The sequence below is a fragment of the Nerophis lumbriciformis genome, linkage group LG09, assembly GCF_033978685.3.
Source record: "Nerophis lumbriciformis linkage group LG09, RoL_Nlum_v2.1, whole genome shotgun sequence".
Lineage (NCBI taxonomy): Eukaryota > Metazoa > Chordata > Actinopteri > Syngnathiformes > Syngnathidae > Nerophis > Nerophis lumbriciformis.
In genome coordinates, this window is record NC_084556.2 from 21,660,907 (window position 1) to 21,680,867 (window position 19,961).

Genomic DNA, 19,961 nt, shown 5'->3' on the forward strand with positions numbered 1-19,961 from the left:
CAACTGTTTATGACCATCTCAATACGTTTTTCTACACAATGAGAGACTTATAAACATGAAAAATACCATCTTTTAGTTACTTTTAGGCTCTTTTATTCCAACATGGTAATGCTGGCTGAGGCTCAGCCAATCAGCAGACACGATACTAAACAGCGAAATCTGATTGGTTTGATCTCCTCTAGTGGCCAATACTGTATTACTAATATTTTTCGTTTTGACTATTTTTATACTTGCTTAATGTAGGACAAACAAATGTAAGAATAAAAACATCTGCAACGTGGTGAAACAGCAATATTTGTGGTGTGGGACGACTGTACAGATGTTGGGTTACCTGTAAAATATACAGTATTTTAATTTTATAGAATAGCAACATGTCATGCAAATCATTGACGTTTATAGTGCTGTGAATAGTTCCTTTTAAAATGACAACAGCGTATATTTTCAATATAAAAGCCTAATCATATAGGTAGCTGTATCTTTGAAATAAGCTAGAAAAATATATATGCATAATACATAACCCTTTAAATAGCAACTACCAAGTGAACTGTGGCGCCACCTAGTGGTGTGCTACAAAATGTGCACAGTTTTGACGCAGATAGTGAGTTGGAAATACATGTAAAAAACTCTGCATAATAAAACGAGTCAATGTGAAATCAATAGATTTTATTTTTCAAACTTTTCTGTATTAGACATGAATTCATTGAACACAATCTTTTTGAAAGTAAAGAGCTTATGAAACACAATCTCTCACAAATAAGCACTGGCCAACTAAAAAAAACAACACTGCAGTGTACAGCAATAAAAAAAAAAAACTATTAGTTTTCTACTACAATTTATTTTCTTCAGTCAATCAATGCTGCTGATCACTCCTGTTGATTAGTATCATTTGAATGATTAGCTTGGATTATCATTTTTGATCGTCTTCATAAATTCTGGCATTCAGTAAAAGCCAAACAAGGAGAGGAATCACAGCTACTGATTGTGTTAAGCAAACAGAGACAAGTTGAAAAGCAAAGGTTACAGAGCAATGAGAGACTCACAAAGCAGCCATCAGTGAGGCCTCCAAATATTCTCCTGCTGAAGCCACGCTGAGATGGACCTGATCAAACGCTTGTATTGCTTGGGAAATGACTTTTGACAGCATTTGTCTTTCTGACTTGGTGCATCCTGCCTGTTCAGGAACACTCACATCACATCACAACATGTCAGCTTTTAATGGCTCCTGGTAGCAAACATGACCAACCATTGCCACTGGTAGGTACCACTTTCTAAATAAGGAACTGTCACGTGTTGATTTACAGCAATGTGACACAATGTCGATTTTTCTCAAGGAAAAACCAGATATGCATGGCTGTACTGCATGGGCATACTCAAATTATTTATGATATTTTAACATACAGTGTGCCATTAAGCCTGAAATTATAGTTAATCAGCTGACACTGTGCAGCCCATAATGCAAATACTGTACATTGGTAAATATTATTTTAAAATGTGTCCTAATTTTGGTAGGAACAAGTGTATTGACCCGGACGCAAGACAAAAGTTTGAACAGCAGGTTGTGCAAAATGGCTTTCCCAAATGCAATACAGAGATTTTCTTACAGTCACTCACAACTATTTAGTGGCCTAGTGGTTAGAGTGTCCGCCCTAAGATCGGTAGGTTGTGAGTTCAAACCCCGGCCGAGTCATACCAATGAGGGTTGGAATTGGGGGTTAAATCACCAAAAATGATTCCCGGGCGTGGCCACCGCTGCTGCTCACTGCTCCCCTCACCTCCCAGGGGGTGAGGGTGATGGGTAAAATGCAGAGGGTAATCTCACCACACCTAGTGTGTGTGAGACAATCATTGGTACTTTAACTTTATATGAACCTGGGTTCGATCAAACCCTCGGGGTTCGGTGAGTCGGGCTCAGGGGTTCGGCGGAGGTCAAGACACACCCGACTCATCGTGTAAATAAAAACTTCTCCCTATCGGCGTATTACGGATGCGGCAACAGCAGAAGTCAGACTGATTTGCAGGTGTGTAATTTGTTGTGAGTTTATGCACTGTGTTGGTTTTGTTGTTTGAACAAGGTGATGTTCATGCACGGTTCATTTTGTGCACTAGTAAAAAAAACATGGTAACACTTTAGTATGGGGAACATATCCATCATTAATTAGTTGCTTATTAACATGCAAATTAGTAACATATTGGCTCTTAACTGGTCATTATTAAGTACTTATTAATGCCTTATTTGGCATGGCCTTATTATAACCCTAACCCTCTAACCCTGGCCCTAACCAAATAACTCTAAATTAAGTCTTTGTTACTTAGAATATGTTCCCCATACTAAAGCGTTACCAAAAACATATAACTTTGTCTTGAATTTGAAAAAAAACATTTTATTTTTCACTAAAGAAGGGTTCGGTGAATGCGCATATGAAACTGGTGGGGTTCGGTACCTCCAACAAGGTTAAGAACCACTGCAATAGTCTAACAAATGTGTTCTGTTAACTCACTAATGGTAACATAAGCTAGCCGGTGATAATCTAGTTTTTTGCTTTGAAAAAATGTAACTGTGAGATGAGGAAGTTGCAAACCGCCCCTGTAAGTCGTGCCCCTGCAATTTCAGTCAGTCTTGTTACTCTAGCACCTTACCCACGATAAAAAAAAAAATAGCTCAGCACAGTCGTGTTACCTCAATTATATTTTGGAAGAATTATTTTTAGGTGAAAATTTGTTAACAGCACTAGATATATCTTTGTGGCGTACCTCAGGGATTAATACTGGGACCAAAAGTGTTTAATCTTTTTATAAACATTTGTAAAGTTACAAAGAACTTAAAGTTAGCACTATTTGCGGATGACACAACTGTTTGGTCCGGCAGAGAACACAAAGAAGCTCAGACAAATAGAAGAAATGAAAAGATGATTTGACAAAAACAGACTCTTTGAATCTCAGTAAAACGAAAATAATGCTATTCGGTAACAGCAGAAGAGAACGTCAAACAAACACAAATAGACGCAGTAGACATTTAAAAAGGTGAAATAAATCAAATTTTGGGGTGTAATTAAAGATGATTTTGTTGAATCATGATACGGTAATTTCCGAGATCCGCAATTTACTTTTTCCCCACGCTTTGAATCCTGTATACAATGCTGCGGCTAATTTAATAATTTTTCAGGTTTACAAGTTTCACATTTTTCCAATTAATTTAGCCTCATCACATCAGCCAACTGAAATTGCCCAGCAAGTCACAGTGGACCAAAGACATTATATCAAACACACTTAAACAATCATTCAGTCAGACATTTAGCACATTATGGACTCACTCTCGCTGTGGAGAAGAAACGATGAAATGCACAAGACGCAGCCCTAAAGCCACCAACTCGGCTATCAAAAAAAGAAACAGCCTCCGTACGTGACAGAAATTCACAATCACTAACGGGCCCCTACAGGCCTCTCTGGTAAGCTACTGTATGCCGTGTTACAGGGTGTATTTTATTAAATTAGTGAATAAACACAAGCGAATGTTTAAATATTTCATATTTCAATGTGTACACCTGCGGCTTATAGACATGTGCGACCAATATGTACAAAATAAAATACATCCAGAAATGAAATTGGTGCGGCTCAGTTAGGTGTGCTCTATAGTCTGGAAATTACGATAACGTGTTTAGTGTCAAAATGCTATTAGCATTAATGACGTGGCTAAAGTTCAGATATTTGCTAGTTCTGTGCTAAAAACTCACTCCTGTTACTCAAATGAGTCCTATTGGGCTTAGGTGCCTTGTACAAATGTTGCCTGAGATGGGCCAATACACATTTTGTGTTGTTCAATATGAGTATTGTCATATTTACAGTTGAAAAAAGAAACAAAAAACAAAATAAATGTGTTACAACAAGCAAATGGCACGATTCTCTGTATTTATCTAGAAAGTGACTTTCTTACCGTGTACATTGGATGATCATGTTAGCATGTATGTTACACTGTGCCCCAATTTACAGCCAAGTGAGTCTAAATCAAGGCCCCGGTTAACCACCTGTACCACCTCATACCCGATGACCAACAGAGAAAATACACGCTTCTACATTGTGCTTTGACTAATAGGAGCGGCACACTTTTATATAAATACAAATCTCTCTTATATAGACGTACATTCACGGTTATTTCTCAGACTAATTTACATACTTTATAAAATAGGACTTCTCTTAATATCGTCTAGCTACTTCAACGTTACACGATGGACATTGAAGGGTAAGCGCCAATCTACGAGTGGACGTCACAAAACATGTTTCTGACGTATGGCTTTTCTCTGTGCCGCCTCCCACTCGGAGTCAGGACCATTTTTTGTTGTTACTTGACATTTATTGGATTATTTTGTTATTGCAACTCGCTGATTGGATCCTTGGAATACGTACGCTTTAAGTACGTACGTTTTAAGTCCTTAAGTGCACTTTAAGGGGCATGGGGGCAAACTATGCCTCTTGTCAAGTAAGAGATAGGGGGGGGGGGGGGTGTCTTAAAACCATCCTATTATATTGTCGTCGTTCCAACTCCAAGGCACTGCTTAAACTGTAAACATGGCTATGGTCGAGAAACAGTAATAACCCGAAATAAATCACACTGATCCTGTGTGGAATGTGGGTCATGGCACAGAATAGGACACAAGATAGCTAAAAGGGGGAAAACAACCTGGATACACTATGGCTTACATGAGAGTGGCTGCTCAAGCTACACTGTACATTGTTATATATTTGTATATCCAATATATATATATATACATATATATATATATATATATATATACATATATATATATATATATATTTGTATATCCAATATATATATATTTGTATATCCAATATTTGTATATCCAATATATATACAGGTATATATATATATATATATATATATATACATATATATATATATATATTCTTACGGGAACGCCTCACACCAGATTAGCCCTGTTGATCGCACTTCGGTTTTTCACCCAAGCAACAACTCCATCCCTCAGACCTCAACAAATCCCTGCTAACTAAGAATTGTGACACACTTGAACCTGACCAATGCGAGCGAGCTGCTGCGACGTCTGCCTACAATCTCTGAGCTAAGAGTGCCAGGGTGACCTACCTAATGCAGTTACTTCCTCATAACTCCCCCACGCCTTCTGCAGTGTTTCTATCCAAGTGACATTACACAGAACGGAGAAGACTGTGTCTCAACATGTCCGCTTCCTCCTTCTTTGGCCTGTATTGGTCCACACAATGATTTGGCAAAACATAGACACAGAAATTATATCCAGCCTTATCTTTCTGTGATGTTCCATCTGTGGTGTGCTACTGCTCATGACAGATCTATGACAACTGGTGTATTTTACAGTAGAGGATATACCCCTGCGCTCCTCCTAAAGATAAATCACCACACTGGTTACAGCCACAGACACTAACACAGTCTCTTCCTGCACAAGAACAGCAAATATTGCAAAATTATGGCAATATAATTACAGTAGAGCAGACCTGGGCAATTATTTTGACTCGGGGGTCATATTGAGAAAACAAGTGTCTGTGGGCTGGAGTGTATCTGTGCATAAAATATACATATACATCTATAAACATATTAGGGCTGTGAATCTTTGGGCACCACACGATCCCATTGGGTTGAGTTTTTTTCTTGACCTGCGAGGATGTTGTTGTGGCTTGTGCAGCCCTTTGAGACACTTGTGATTTAGGGCTATATAAATAAACTTTGATTGATTGATTGATTTGATTCTTGGGGGTATCGTTTCGATTGAGAATTATAAATTCAAAATGATTTACGATTCAAAATCAATACTTTTTAGTAATATTGGGTGCCAGTTGTATGATTAACTACATTCTTCCATAAAATAGATAACACCTCTAATACATTTCTATTTTACTTATAAGAAAACTGGTTTTGTTTATTATAAATCTACCCAAACATTTAATAGTCAAATACAAAGAAGGTAACAAGAGAAGTATCCCACACCTCTCTTTACTCAAGTAAATCTGTACAGCAGATATGTGCATTTACATCGAAAATATGATTTGCCTGAGTGGCTGGACAGGACAAATGTATTATATATATATTATTTTTTTAAATCGATTTTTATTTTTATGAATTGATTAAAAATAGTTACAAATAAGAATCTCGATTTAATTTGAAAATCGTTTTGTCACCCCTAATACATACATAATATATATATATATATATATATATATATATATATATATATATATATCCATCCATCTTCTTCCGCTTATCCGAGGTCGGGTAGCGGGGACAGCAGCCTAAGCAGGGAAGCCCAGACTTTCCTCTCCCCAGCCACTTCGTCCAGCTCCTCCCGGGGGATCCCGAGGCGTTCCCAGGCCAGCCGGGAGACATAGTCTTCCCAACGTGTCCTGGGTCTTCCCCGTGGCCTCCTACCGGTTGGACGTGCCCTAAACACCTCCCTAGGGAGGCGTTCGGGTGGCATCCTGACCAGATGCCCGAACCACCTCATCTGGCTCCTCTCGATGTGGAGGAGCAGCGGCTTTACTTTGAGCTCCCCCCGGATGGCAGAGCTTCTCACCCTATCTCTAAGGGAGAGCCCCGCCACCCGGCGGAGGAAACTCATATATATATATATATATATATATATATATATATATATATATATATAGATGAACAGAACGGAAATTTACTTTTTTTTTTACTGAATGACACCCATAATGTACATGAAAAAAAAAAAGGTCTTTCCAATGTTAAGTATGAACGATAAAACACTGAAAATTTAAAACATGAACGTAGATCATCTTTTACTTCTCAGACCACTTCCTTGATTGACATCTTTTACAATCAATCAAAACGCAACAGGGCAAAATATGAACGTAAAGGGTAAAAATACACTCACAATCTGATAAAATATCAATTTGATTAACTTTGTTGTAAAAATCTGCTCCCTGACAACCGTGCCTCAGGCTGGCTGCTCTGTAACAAACCGCGGCCACTTTGCGTCATGCCTCGTCTGCTTGGAGCTGCTGAGACGTAGTGCCTTCGTCATTACCGTAATAACCCGTACATCAATCAAAAGCGCAGATTCCAACCATTGGAATATTTTCTATAATTCAAGACTCACAGTAATTTGAAAATGGCACCGCACATTCATAGTTTGGATGTCAAAAGTTGAAAACAATTATTTGGAAATGTTCGGCGGGCGGAATAGAAAAGCTTAACGGGCCGTATTTTGCCCAGGTCTGCAGTAGAGCAAAATCAAGACTACCAGTAGGCTACTACCCATACATAATTACTACATATAAATATCAAATCTGCTAAGAATGTAAATGTTATGTACTAGTGTGAACAGACAGCTAATTGGTTCGGCTCAACGGAAGAGAAAAGACAAAGCAAGACGTTTCACAGTACTGTAACAGAGTACTGCTCGGTTATGGATATTTTCCAGATGAGCAAAAGCAGGACTCCCAGATACGCTTTTACTTTTCGACAAGCTTGCCGAACTCTTCCCTTTTTGCAGTGAAGTACTAAGCCCCCATGAAAATTCTAGTGATCCTCAAACAACTAGGAGCCGCAAGACACAGCAGATGGGTGTGCCGACAATTTCTGTGACAGCACGGCAAATGAAGGCTATATAAGTGACTGGTGCTATTTACAGCTTTAACATACAGTATTGGGAAATAATTCCTTCTGTAACTGGGAGAACCATGTAGGAATGCACTTCACAATTAGAAACCCATTTGTTACGTCGAGCACACCAAATAAAGGAAGTCAAGACAAGAAGAATATATGCAGTAGAAAGCAATTAAATGCTATAAACTGGAAATCAGCGATTTTCTATGGAGGTACAGAGAGAAATGTTATTGTGGGCTCCAGTGTAGCCTGGAGTCTTTATCAGAAAACATGCGCATTTATCAGTGCGTATGCAAATGAGCGAGAATGAGCATGAGAGAATGTTGGATTGACTTCCATCTCCAAACCCTGCTGCGTTCACAAAGAGTAGAGCAGCTGTTCCTTCACCAGTTCATGATGCAGTTTCTGTTTAAGGTCATGAAGTACACCTGGCTGCTGCCTCCCGACCGTACGGAGGCGAAGAACACCTGAGGACACAGTGCGAGATGAAGGTCAGCTTTAGTTGCAGAGTTGACGGTTTATTGTGTTCCCAATTCTTGCCTTGTCGTTCCTCTCGCAAAGGAACTTGAGCCTCTGAGCTCTCTTGTGCATGAAGACGCCGTCCAGGTGGCCAGTTTCCACAGAACGGATTTCAATGGCTTTTTCTCCCCAGCCCATGATCTGATTGGAGCAAATGTGAGCTGAAGGGGAAAACAACAATTTATTGGCAAGGTAATGAAACTTGTAAAGTACATTTTTTTAAGAGGTGTCAAACTATCCAGTTTATTGTGATTACTCAATTAGTCATATTTAGCGTGCTGTTTTTTCTTTGCTTGCGTTAATCTAATTTTTAATATCTGACGTTATTGTTTCTGTATGTCTGCGGCTGCAACTGTGAGTTTCCTCTCCCTCTTTATGTGCTTGACTTGTTGGGGGTGGAAAACAAAGATCAGTTACACCCTGAAGTGGACATTGATTGGCTGTCATTGTGTTTGGGCTTGTTTAGTAACAGCTGATTGGCTCTCATTGTAGTTGGGTGGGCAAATAGAAGAGTAGTGGAATCTCCGCTTTTCGCCTCTGTTATGCTTTTTGACCCCACTTCTCATAGAGTTGTTGGTCCAATAAATGTGAGTGTGATATTCCTTCTTTGTTGGAAGGAGATTTGTTTACCACAGTCGCGCCACAGCTAACGTTATTATTTTTATCATTTCATCTTTTTTTGTTAAATGCGACAATGCACATTAATGAATAATATATAACATGTACTGTAAATGTGCCAGGTTGTAGCAATAGGCAAATTTCCATCTGCAGTCCCCGACTGGTTGATAGCATATACAAGCGATATGTTAGCAATTTAGAAAGACATAGAATTAGCCCTTCACCAAACTAAACTGGAGGAGAACATCCTGTGCCTGAGCACCCTATATAAGCATATGCAACCCAGAGCTTATGAAAAGTACCTGGCCAATTTACTTTGTGATGAACAATAATACAGTGGAACCTCTACTTACGAAACCCCATTTGCGAAATTTTCGGTTTACAAACTATTAGATTGAGCCAAGTATGCCTCTGTTTGTGAACGCTTCATTCATTCATTTTGTGTCCCGCTGGCAGGCATTTTATGCTTGCTTGTATTGAAGAGTTCGAGGAAAGTTTTTAATTTCTGGAAAAAGATGCCAAAGCGGATTTGTATCACAGCGGAGGAAAAGGCCCTACCTCTTCCAAGAGCACACACTCATGGAATCCTCCCCCCGACCCCCACCCTTCTCCCCCTCGGTCTACTCTTTCCTCTAGTCAGCTACTCATTTGCCGATGACTTTGAAAGTGGATTTTACTTTTTAAAATGTTTATTATTGTAGCAATATGTTTTTATAGTTAATGATTTTTTATTTTATTTTGATCGTTTGTGAGGGCACCTAAGGGCCTTCTGTGTGCGGGTGTTGAAAGAAAAGCGCAGAGGAAAGCAGCTTGTTATTTTGGCTTGTTATTAATTGGAAAGTTATTCCATCACCCCCTTGATATGTTTGTTTGATATGAAGTACTGTATAGCTCTTCATATTGTGTTTTAAGTGTACAAAACTGTTGTATTTATTTTTTATTATCAGAAACAGACGAAAAGCAGTTCAACAAAAAGGTTCAATATTCAATACATGCATGCTTTTGTATACCTCAAAGTGTTAATACTGATGTGTTAACTTCAGCTTTTTTTAATGAATCGGATGTTTTATTTTAGTAAATGGCTAAGAATGCATCTATTTAATGTGTGTTAAAACAAATTACTTTATAAAGACACTATTTTTGTTCCAACCCTGGGTTAATAATAATGTAAAGAATATATGGACATTCCTCAAATTGAGGGTTTTTCTTATATTTTGTTAGTAAAATGAAAAAAAGATTATTTACAGTTCATAATTAATTAATTGCTTCTTTTTTTTAATCGCTTCACAGCACAAATTATTTTCACTTTGGCCCATACCAACAGATGTCGGCATTTCACCCCACTGCAGGACCACGTCCTTAATGATGCGCCCGTACGTGTTGACATAGACCCCCTCATCCTCGTAGCACAACAGCATCTCCATGCCATCTGAACTTGGCAGGAACACAATAGCGTGCGGTGTTATGTGGCTCTGGATCTGTTTGATAAAACAAAAAAGTATGTTCTTAACCGCATCAAAAAACCTTGCAAAAGAGATTTCATGTCAATGGGGCAAAACCTGGATAAAAAAAAAAGGATATATCAAAAAATTTAAACTGGAGATCAAAGTGGATTTAGGTCAGGGTTAAGACAGTTGCACAACTTACATGAACTGGGATGTAAATGTCATAGTTGTTCCCAGAGTCCACATCGATGGCGTGGAAGCCAGCACAAGAACCGTAGATGACCTTTAACCTCTGACCCTCCTCGACAGTCAGGTCGACAAGGACAGGCCTGTGTGGCAGGTCTGCAAAAGACTGGTTTACAATAAAAGAGGAGGTGCAAAGGTAAATAAAAGTGAGAAGACAATCATCTTGGACTATGGTTGCTTGGGCTACCTTGAAGGCCATGAATTTGTGATAAGGCTTGGGTGCCCAAGCATACACTTCCACTGCATTCTTCAAAGCAATCACCAGGAACTTTATCCTCTCGTATTTTACTAGACATAACAACCACAAGAACATGTGACTTAGGATACTCACATCAATAATTCACTGTGCCAAATGCATTTACGAGAATAACAAATCTGTCACTCACCGACTTTGTAGTGCACGCAGCCTTCCATCTCCCCCACTGTGGTCCAGCCTTGCTTCTTCTCTACTTCAGGGTCATTGTGGAGGATCTTGTTCCTCAGCCAGGCCAGGTAGTAGACACGGACCTTGTTTTTCTTGCCTTAATGAAAGGTACAGCAAGAGATGGCTTTCAGGGAGAGACTTAATGCTGTATTTCAATATTTGAATGTACAGTTGACCGTCAGAACTCAAACATAATTCAAGCCACAGACTGTTTGACCTTTCAATGATTTCCCCCATTAAAATCAAGGGAAATAGACGTAATTAGTTCCAAGGTTGAAACCTGCAACATTATAACATGTTTAAATACTGTTATTAGAGTACCACAAAAAGTAAAGATATGTTAGAACAAGGGCTATCAAAAATAACTAGCCATGTGATTAGTCACAAAACATTGCATTAAGCATGCATATACGGTAGGGCTGGGCGATATATCGAGTTTGTAAAATATATCGATATATTTTTAAACAAGATATGAATTGAGAAAATATCGTAATATCGATATAATTTATTTCATGTTAAAATGACCAAACACCGCTTAATTGTGTTCCTTGTTCTCCCCCGATTCCCACTCCCTCTCAACACTCATCGGCTATTAAATCCCTGCCCTTCCTCCTTCCAAAACGTGCTTGCACTATAAGAACATTCTTGAGTTGGTTGTTTACCATGATGAGTCACGATTGGTTGAGATAAAGGCATAACTTTAGGGACAGGCCAAACAGAGGCAAGATAGGGCGGGTCATCGAACCAGGAAGGGAAACCACAACAGACACGCACATCCCAAATGACGACGAGTGAGTCGTAGAAGAGGGAATATTCAAGCGGGCGATTTATATATATATAAAAAAACTAGTGGAAGATGGCAGAGGGATTCTTTTCTTTAGACTTTTCTTTTAGCGATGTAGACGACGTCCAGGAAACCCACAATGCGTCTACTTGGCCACATTTGGACAAATGTATGCGTCTGGATAAAACATTCATTTGAGTTGTTTACCACGTAAGCCCAAATCAAAATTGTTCTTGAGTTGCGAAGCTGGGCATATTTCGCACGAGAAATGCTGCCAAAAATGTATGCCAAAGTGAGGAAGATCATAGCTGCACAATTAAGTAAAGTCACTTACTTGGCGATGACCAGAACCGTACGTGTGTGACAGTCTATTACATCGTCGACTGGGAATTAAAAAGTGCCTGCCTGCAAATGTATTTTTTTAAATCTGAGTTTGATACATTTTGTATTATTTGCACAGCTATGTTATTTATTTTACGTAGAAAGAATATTTTTCTATTTTATTTATGTTATGTAATTCTATGCTACTTAAACAGTTTATTTTCTGTGCTGGTAATACCCATCTTGACTAACTGGGTTAATAAAAGTGCCACTGACTGTTTACAGTACATTTGTCATTCAGTTTAATTTTGGTGGATCTCGCTCAAAAATGAATATCTTTATATGTATACTTTCACCGGAAAATATATCGAGATATATATCGAATATCAAGTTTAAGTAAAAATATATCGAGATGTACTTTTTCGTCCATATCGCCCAGCCCTAATATACGGTACGCAGATTATTTTATATATTTTCACTACATTTGGTTACCTGATAGGCGGACGGGTTGTTATATTGTTCAGTGATCAGGACAATGCATACGTCAGTACAAAAATAATAAGTAGATGACGACCCCTGTGTTCGCTGGCACAATTCACTTGATAATAAACCCTGACTGAACTTTTGATAAAAGGTTACCAAGTTTTGAGCAAATAAATTATGTGCTGTCAAGTCAAGCATTACTTTAAATAAAATAAAATTGTATTTGTGTCAAAATATTGTGCTCTTTTTTATGTTAATTAAAAGTATGCAAACGAGCAATAACCTGTAACTAATCAAAATGAATTTAAATTCAAAAGTGTGATTAATCTGATTAAAAATAATTATTAATTAACTGCACTGGTTAGAACCTATGCCAAAATAAACTGTGGAAGCTAAAATTTAAATGCCTTTGTGATTAATTGGAAGTGTTTACTGGCAAAAAAACGATTTAATTTGTTGCTTTGTTGAATATGCTTTATTTTACTTATTCATTATGTTGCATTCTAGATTTTTGCATGACGTGTTGACCATATACATTGAAATTTTAGGTTTATTCCCAGATGTTCCACTCTAGTCCAAACATGATTTAAATGTAATGATAATAATAATAATAATATCTATGAAGCAGTTTTAAAAGACACTTTAAACCAAAAACAAATTAATAAAAATACACAAAGGAAAAGAGATTGCAGGATTAGGAAATTGATTAGTCCAGTACTAAAAGCAGTTTTGAAGAGGTAGATTTTTCGCAGTCTTTTGAAGGTTGTAAGACATTTCTGACACGTGAGGATTAAAAAGAAAAGCAAGCCCCAGAAGGAGAGAGCAGCAATAATTTAAAGGAGACATAGAACGGTTTTGAGGAGCTTGTGACACGCTTTAGTCAAAATACCCCAAGGTAATCAAGAATTAGAGCACACCTAAAATGCTCACAAACAGCCCTGTTCAGAGCAGTCGGTTTAGAATGTCATGTCTTGTGCTAAATAATAATGAGCCTTGCACATCCAGTCCTTCCTTGCACAAGCACTCAAGACTACCAGTGCAAAAAGTGAGGGGTTGATGGAGTAATAGTGCGTTCCCTAAGTAACACTGAAAACATTTGCGATATCGACAGTAGCAGACATGATAACACGTAGCAGTATTGACCTGAAATGGTGATAAGCAGGTTAAGGCCCTCCAGAACGTCCATCTGTTGGAACCTGCGAGAGTTGATGAGTGGATAGACTTTGCCCTGTCCACTGCGGTCAAGCAACTTCAGACCATTCTCTGTGCCCACCAACAGGTTAACACCTGGGGAAAAATATAATTAATGTTAGCACTTGTCCTGTTGATGGGGTAGAAAGAGCATGAGGATACAGCCATCTCTCAGGCATGAAGGGTAACTGATTGTTTTGATGGGAATTTTATACAATAGCCTTTAGAGTTTCTAGACGCCAACAAAGAATATCAACGCTACCATGATGACAGCATTTTTAAAGCAACAATTAGTTCAGTTCCAACCCAATTTCATCCATAGATGACTATATAAACATGACACATCATTATCAGTCGTCACCAGGAGACATGCTGCTTATGCTAAATAGCTTTTGAAAAAGGTCAGAAGAGCTAGAATTGATTTGAATAAAACCACTTTGATAATACACGCAGATGCTCTTTGTTCTTTCATGAAGAATTCTCTATGTCCGAGGAACACCAGCGACTACAGACCTACATATCCCGTCACATGTTGTAGTTTTTGTCATAGATTTATGTATATATCATTTTCACTAGACTGGAGAAACTGATCAGGAGGGCCGGCTCTACGATCGGAATAAAACTGGACTCACTAGTGAGCATCATGGATGATGCCAGTCACCCTCTGCATACCGTTATCAGTAGCCAGAGGAGCCTGTTCAGTGCTAGACTGCTTCATCCCAAGTGCAGGACTAATAGACTCAAAAACAATTTTGTCCCACACGCCATCAGACTGTACAACTCCTCTCTGGGGGGAATTGGGGGTGGGGGGGTACTAGGATCACAGGTGATGCAAAACAATAACATATACCCCCATTATTTATTATTTACTTTTTAAATTATTTCTCAATTCTGTACACTGCTGCTGGAATTTTTATTTTCCTGAGGGAACTCTCCTGAAGGAATCAATAAAGATCTATCTAAAAGTAAAATTATTTCTCTGCACGTCCGAATAACTGTATTGATGCAGCAACAATTTTTTTTGCATTAATGCAATTCTTGGCATATGTTGTATTGTAGTACTCGTACCCCAAAGCGCAGCACACAGGATCTCAGAGTTGAACCTCTTCTTGTACTTGCGTATCTCAGGTGTGTCATTGGGAGGGCGTGTGTTGGTGGGATTTACATTCACCATGGAACCTTTCCTCACCTCCATCTTTAGCTGCTCAAATCGTGAGCCTAAAACATGAAAGGACCCATGGTATTCTTTAAAATGAAAGTGTTGAGACAAACTTAGATAAGCCTTCTGACTCACTGCTAACAGAGATGTTATCCACGGTACCTCCCGGTGTCTGGTACATTCCAAGATCCACAAATGTAGTGAAGGAGGACTTGCCAGGTGCCTTGACCAAGCATCTGGACTGATACTGGTGGGTGACACAACATGGATGAGTGCTACAAGGCTGTTTAATTTATTACATTGTCTGTAAGGATTATAGCTTTTAATCATGATATATGTTTTAGTTTTTACATTTCCAACATGCTCAGATATTTATCTACATAGATGTGAATGCAAATAGAGTTGAGATGGGGTTAAAACCATTGTGCAAAATAATATTAAAAATACAGAATGTGAAACAAAAAAGGCAGTACATTGAGCTTCAAGGTGCAAGAGTGCATGTACATTGACAAATCCTGAATCCTGAAATTCCACTGCTTATGTGATGGCGGGATGCCATGCAGTATATGGAGCTCAAAACCCCCCACCAAGTATTTAGGGCTGATATATTTGGCATCACTCTTACATCATACACAGAGTCCTTCCCAGGGGAAGAGTGTGTGGTGGAATCAGTGGGGGAGTGAGAGGGCTGCACCACATCTGGCAAGTTAGTGTATCCATTGTGGCTCCGCTTCTCTGGGGTCTATCATGTACAAGAAAAGAACACAGATTCCAGCATTTTAAGTACATAACTTAAAGGCTAAATGGTTTTCATTACTAAATGGAGACATATTTACCCCTTACAAAAAAATACCAGATGTAGGAAATGTGTATTTAACATGATTACCTGTAAATTGCAGAAACTTATTTTATTGTGTTGGGGACTGCCGGCTTTTTCTACACGAGGGCTGTCAAACGGCTAAAAAATGTAATTGCGATAATCGCATTTTGTTCATAGTTAACTCAAAATTTATTGTGATTAATCACATCTAGATAGAATTTTTCATCATTAATAAGTGTACCCTAGACAGATCATTTTCAAGTTTTAACACCATGAACGGACAATTAATTTGCTTGAATGAAATGTTTATAAACATTATGCTTTTTTTAAACAGTTCATCACAAAAAGTATAAACACCATTTAGTGACAATAAATACAATAAAATACACAATTTAATAACAGTAAAAAATGCTGCTGTATTGACATGAGCTAGTGAGCTGCTTTCTTGCCTTGGAGTTCGTGAAAGTTAATTATAGATTTTAAATCATGCCCTTTCACCTGGATAGTAAAATGATGAGGACATAAACTGAGAAGTTATTATGAAGTTATTATGAATGTGCCTGTTACTACATTACATACATACTATACTGTCTTTACAGCGTGTATATAAAACATTGATGGAAGTGTTTGGACGTTTTTAAGCGCTTTATAGGCAGAATAGATCGACTCTGTTAGGCGCCATTGTAAGCGGACTTTTGCTCGCACTTATTTACTAATCAGTGAATAAAAAAAGAAAAACTTATGTGTGCTTGTCTTACATAAGGACTGTGAATGATAGGCAAAATTCCAAAAATGGCAGTTCCCCTTTAACTGGCTTATCAATTTTTTTTTTTAGTATTTATTGAGGTTGAAAAGATGAGGGTTATAGAAAAATGTGAAAGTGTATTTAAATTGACCAGCATTGTCTGTCTTTGTTGGCCCTGCGATAAGGTGTACTTCGTCTTCCGCTCAAATGCAGCTGGGATAGGCTACTAATCGAGCCACATTGCACTAAGACAACACAAGGTGGATTTACATTTAGTGTGTGAATGTGAGTGTAAATGTTGTCTGTCTATCTGTGTTGGCCCTGCGATGAGGTGGCGACTTGTCCAGGGTGTACCCGCCTACAGCCCGAATGCAGCTGAGATAGGCTCCAGCACCCCCCGCGACCTCGTAAGGGACAAGCGGTAAGAAAATGGATGGATGGATGGATAGGCACATGTGATTGTGATCATTTGATGTAAATCAGTGGCTTTCTTAGCTTGAATGATCAACGGGTATAAGTAAGAGTTACCTAAATGTAACATGGCCCATTTGGTTTACATGCAACAAGTAGACCAGGTGAACTTGCCTGTCTAGTTTGTAATAGTGTTTGATTTGAATTCCAATGACTTTTTTCATTTAGGTCACAGTGCATTTGCGCTTCATTACACATACACATGACTCACCCTCTGCACCAACATTGTATGATCTCCATAACCCCCAGCCTGCTCTACTTCTCCCTCCTCGGCCTCGTCTTCATGAACCACCATGGTGTTGACAGAATCAGTGTCCGCGTCCCTGTGACTAAAACAAAAAGGAGGCCATGATCAAGTAGCAGTTTTATTTTCAAGAATGACAATAATATTACCGATCAGTTGGGCTCTCCTCCTCTTCGACTCCCTCCCCGCTTTCGCTCTCCTCACTGCTCTCACTGCTTTCCGAGGAGGAGGAGTAGTCATTAGCCTTGACTGGGGGCCTCGGCTGCTCCTCAGCACGCTCTTTGGCAAAGAGGCCATGGTCCTGCATTTATACACCATCATTCATTTATTGAAGTGTGCTAATGATTCAAACAAAACGTCTTTAAAACAAAATAAAGGACAACTTATAATAAACAGATGCAAAGGTGTAGAAATAGTAAAAGAAAATGGTGTATAAAAAGTAACAGAAAAAAAAACTTGACGACCACGTTTTACATGACCACACAGTAACAAACTACCTTTATGCAAGACATAACTGCATGCAACGCCATCTCTGTTTCCTACAAGTGAATGCAGATGCAAAGTCAAGCATAAACACTGAACATCCATACACTGCAGTACTGACCTCTCCTATTGCTCTCTTGTAACTCTACAATTGAGGAAATGTCAATACGTATTTAGGAAGAGTAGAAGCATGAGGGGAGACAACAGTGTCAACGTTAGAATAAAATATCTAGTTAGCAAATTTAGGGATCCAACGATTAACCAGTTTTACGATTAACTGTGATTAAAAACATCACTGTTATTTCATCGCAAAGGGTCCACTATACCGTGTGTTTCAGTTTTGCTGGTATGTTATTTTTTGGCACAACCTGCACGGCACAAAAACAAGGAAACACCAGGTGCTTACACGCACCTATCGAGAGCAACGCTAGTATGCTGCATTAGCTTAAAGATGGCAGTAGGACAAAGCAGCAAACTTTTCCCAACCCCCAAAAAAGCTAAAGTCGGCAGTATGGGAACATTTTGGGTACCTAAAAATTACCAAGGCGTCATTGAAGACGATGGTTCACCCATTTGCAAAACACGACAAAAGAAAGTTGTGGCTAAAGGCTCTAACACGTTCAATAGAGATTGTTTCGCCTTGTACGTGTTGAATAAACTATAGGTCAGGGGTCCCCAAACTACGGCCCGCGGGAAGTCACAATACAAAAATTAAATAAAATAAAAAACAATTTTTAATTTTGTCTCCTAGCCGCTCAGGCAAATTATATTGTCTAAAAATGCATACATTTTTTTAACCCAATGCGGCCCCAGAGTCAAAAAGTTTGGGGACCCTTGCTATAGGTATTATAAGTTAATATAGAATAAAACACTAACAAAACATCAGGAGTTTGTAGAATAACAGCACTTTACCAAGGGATCTAACTTTGTTCATTCCAGTTATTAATACAGCATAAAATAGATTCTTACAAATTATTGCCCCAATGAGTAACATTGGGAAATCAGTAAAATAAATCTTAATTTTATTTTAATAATAAAATTATTAATTTAAATTTGTACTGTCATATTTAATTACTGTTATTTACACAAGTAATAAATAACATCAAAATCTTTAAGGAATGTGATTTTAAATGTTTTGTTGTGAAATTAATCAATGCATAATAATCGTGATATCGTGAAACTGTGATTATTACTCAGACTACAAATGTACAGTCAAAATCTATAATCGTTGCATCCCTAAGCAAACTGTATGTTACTATTCTTGATGTGTTAAAACTGACTACATGCATGCTAGTTTATCTAATTGACAAATCAACAAAGCAGAGCCATTGAATGATGTAAGAACTTGTTTTATAAGTAGTAAATGGGGTCAGTCACTTACAGCTGGACGCCCTGGCCGGGAAGAAGTCCGAGACTCCCCTGGCTTATGACGACTATCACGAGACAGAATAGGAGAATCCATTTTGGAGGAGCCTGAAAATAATAATGGTGTTCATGTAGTAGTTTTGAGAAGGAATTGTTGTTGGAGAAGAAGCAATCGTTTACAACAGGAACTCACTGAGGATGCGATGTCTTTCTAACGAGCCTGTCTGTGGCAGATTAGATATGATGGCCATACTGTCTCCTCTCTCCCAGCGATCGTTTCGGCTGAGATCTGGATTACTGCCACAAATAGTCTCACATCAGTATAAAGCTAAAATTTTAACTAGGAAACTCCCATTAAACTCCCAGGTTTTCTTGCTGAATAACACTTGTGTGAATGGTTGCATCAGTATTTACGAAACGAGAACAAAGTATCATTTGAATACCTAGCTCTAACTGGATGCCTAATTCCAGAGGTCAGGTTGGTGTTGAGAGCTGTGGCAATTGATGCTGTTCTCTGGGGAATCTGTTGATTAAAGAGCTACATACAGTAATATATTCTGCATCGTATAACACTTACTAGATATCCCTTGCAAAAGGGCTTAATTAGGTGCATCTTTTCTTCTTTTGTATTTGTTATTTTGCTAAATGAATCATTCTAGCTCACCTTGGGTGGAAGTTCCGCATCTGGCAACCGAATCCAGGGCCCACGCTCTTCTCTGATTTGGTGTATTTGTGGTGCAGGGGTCTCAGATGTGGGGTCTGAGTTCTGACGCACTAGCTCTCGGGAGTGGATGGGTCGTGGTGTAGGGGCGAGGGAGGGATCCTGGGTGGGGAATGCGGACATGGTCTTAGTGGGCTGGTCACAGAGAGACTGGGAGCGTGGGACAGGGGCAGCATAAGGTTTTAGTGGAACCAAATGAGCCATCTGGAACTGGAGGAGGTCAGCAGGTAAGTAGAGCAGGCCCAGAAAGAAGACCAATCCAAGATAGAAGCCGGCGTAGGAAAGGAGGTTG

At 38.8% G+C, this 19,961-nt stretch overlaps 1 protein-coding gene across 7 annotated transcripts in view; it reads right to left on the bottom strand.

The window, feature by feature from the left end:
• Positions 1 to 648: 648 nt before the first annotated feature.
• Positions 649 to 19,961, bottom strand: part of mink1 (misshapen-like kinase 1) — a 63,190-nt gene continuing 43,877 nt past the window's right edge. For 2 of the 7 annotated variants that reach the window (XM_061962253.2, XM_061962250.2), the window contains 17 exons: positions 19,613 to 19,879; positions 19,392 to 19,471; positions 19,142 to 19,245; positions 18,965 to 19,056; positions 17,598 to 17,639; positions 17,250 to 17,401; positions 17,068 to 17,185; positions 15,446 to 15,562; positions 14,956 to 15,067; positions 14,730 to 14,879; positions 13,614 to 13,757; positions 10,845 to 10,979; positions 10,646 to 10,746; positions 10,415 to 10,564; positions 10,086 to 10,245; positions 8,171 to 8,310; positions 649 to 8,097 (listed from right to left, as the gene is read on the bottom strand). In XM_061962253.2, the coding sequence (XP_061818237.1) occupies positions 8,014 to 8,097; positions 8,171 to 8,310; positions 10,086 to 10,245; positions 10,415 to 10,564; positions 10,646 to 10,746; positions 10,845 to 10,979; positions 13,614 to 13,757; positions 14,730 to 14,879; positions 14,956 to 15,067; positions 15,446 to 15,562; positions 17,068 to 17,185; positions 17,250 to 17,401; positions 17,598 to 17,639; positions 18,965 to 19,056; positions 19,142 to 19,245; positions 19,392 to 19,471; positions 19,613 to 19,879 (2,148 nt within the window). In that variant the 3' untranslated portion in view covers positions 649 to 8,013. Of the gene's footprint in view, positions 8,098 to 8,170; positions 8,311 to 10,085; positions 10,246 to 10,414; positions 10,565 to 10,645; positions 10,747 to 10,844; positions 10,980 to 13,613; positions 13,758 to 14,729; positions 14,880 to 14,955; positions 15,068 to 15,445; positions 15,563 to 17,067; positions 17,186 to 17,249; positions 17,402 to 17,597; positions 17,640 to 17,704; positions 17,729 to 18,964; positions 19,057 to 19,141; positions 19,246 to 19,391; positions 19,472 to 19,612; positions 19,880 to 19,961 lie in introns of all 7 variants that reach the window. The other 5 variants (XM_061962254.2, XM_061962251.2, XM_061962256.2 and 2 more) reach the window with 3 other exon arrangements.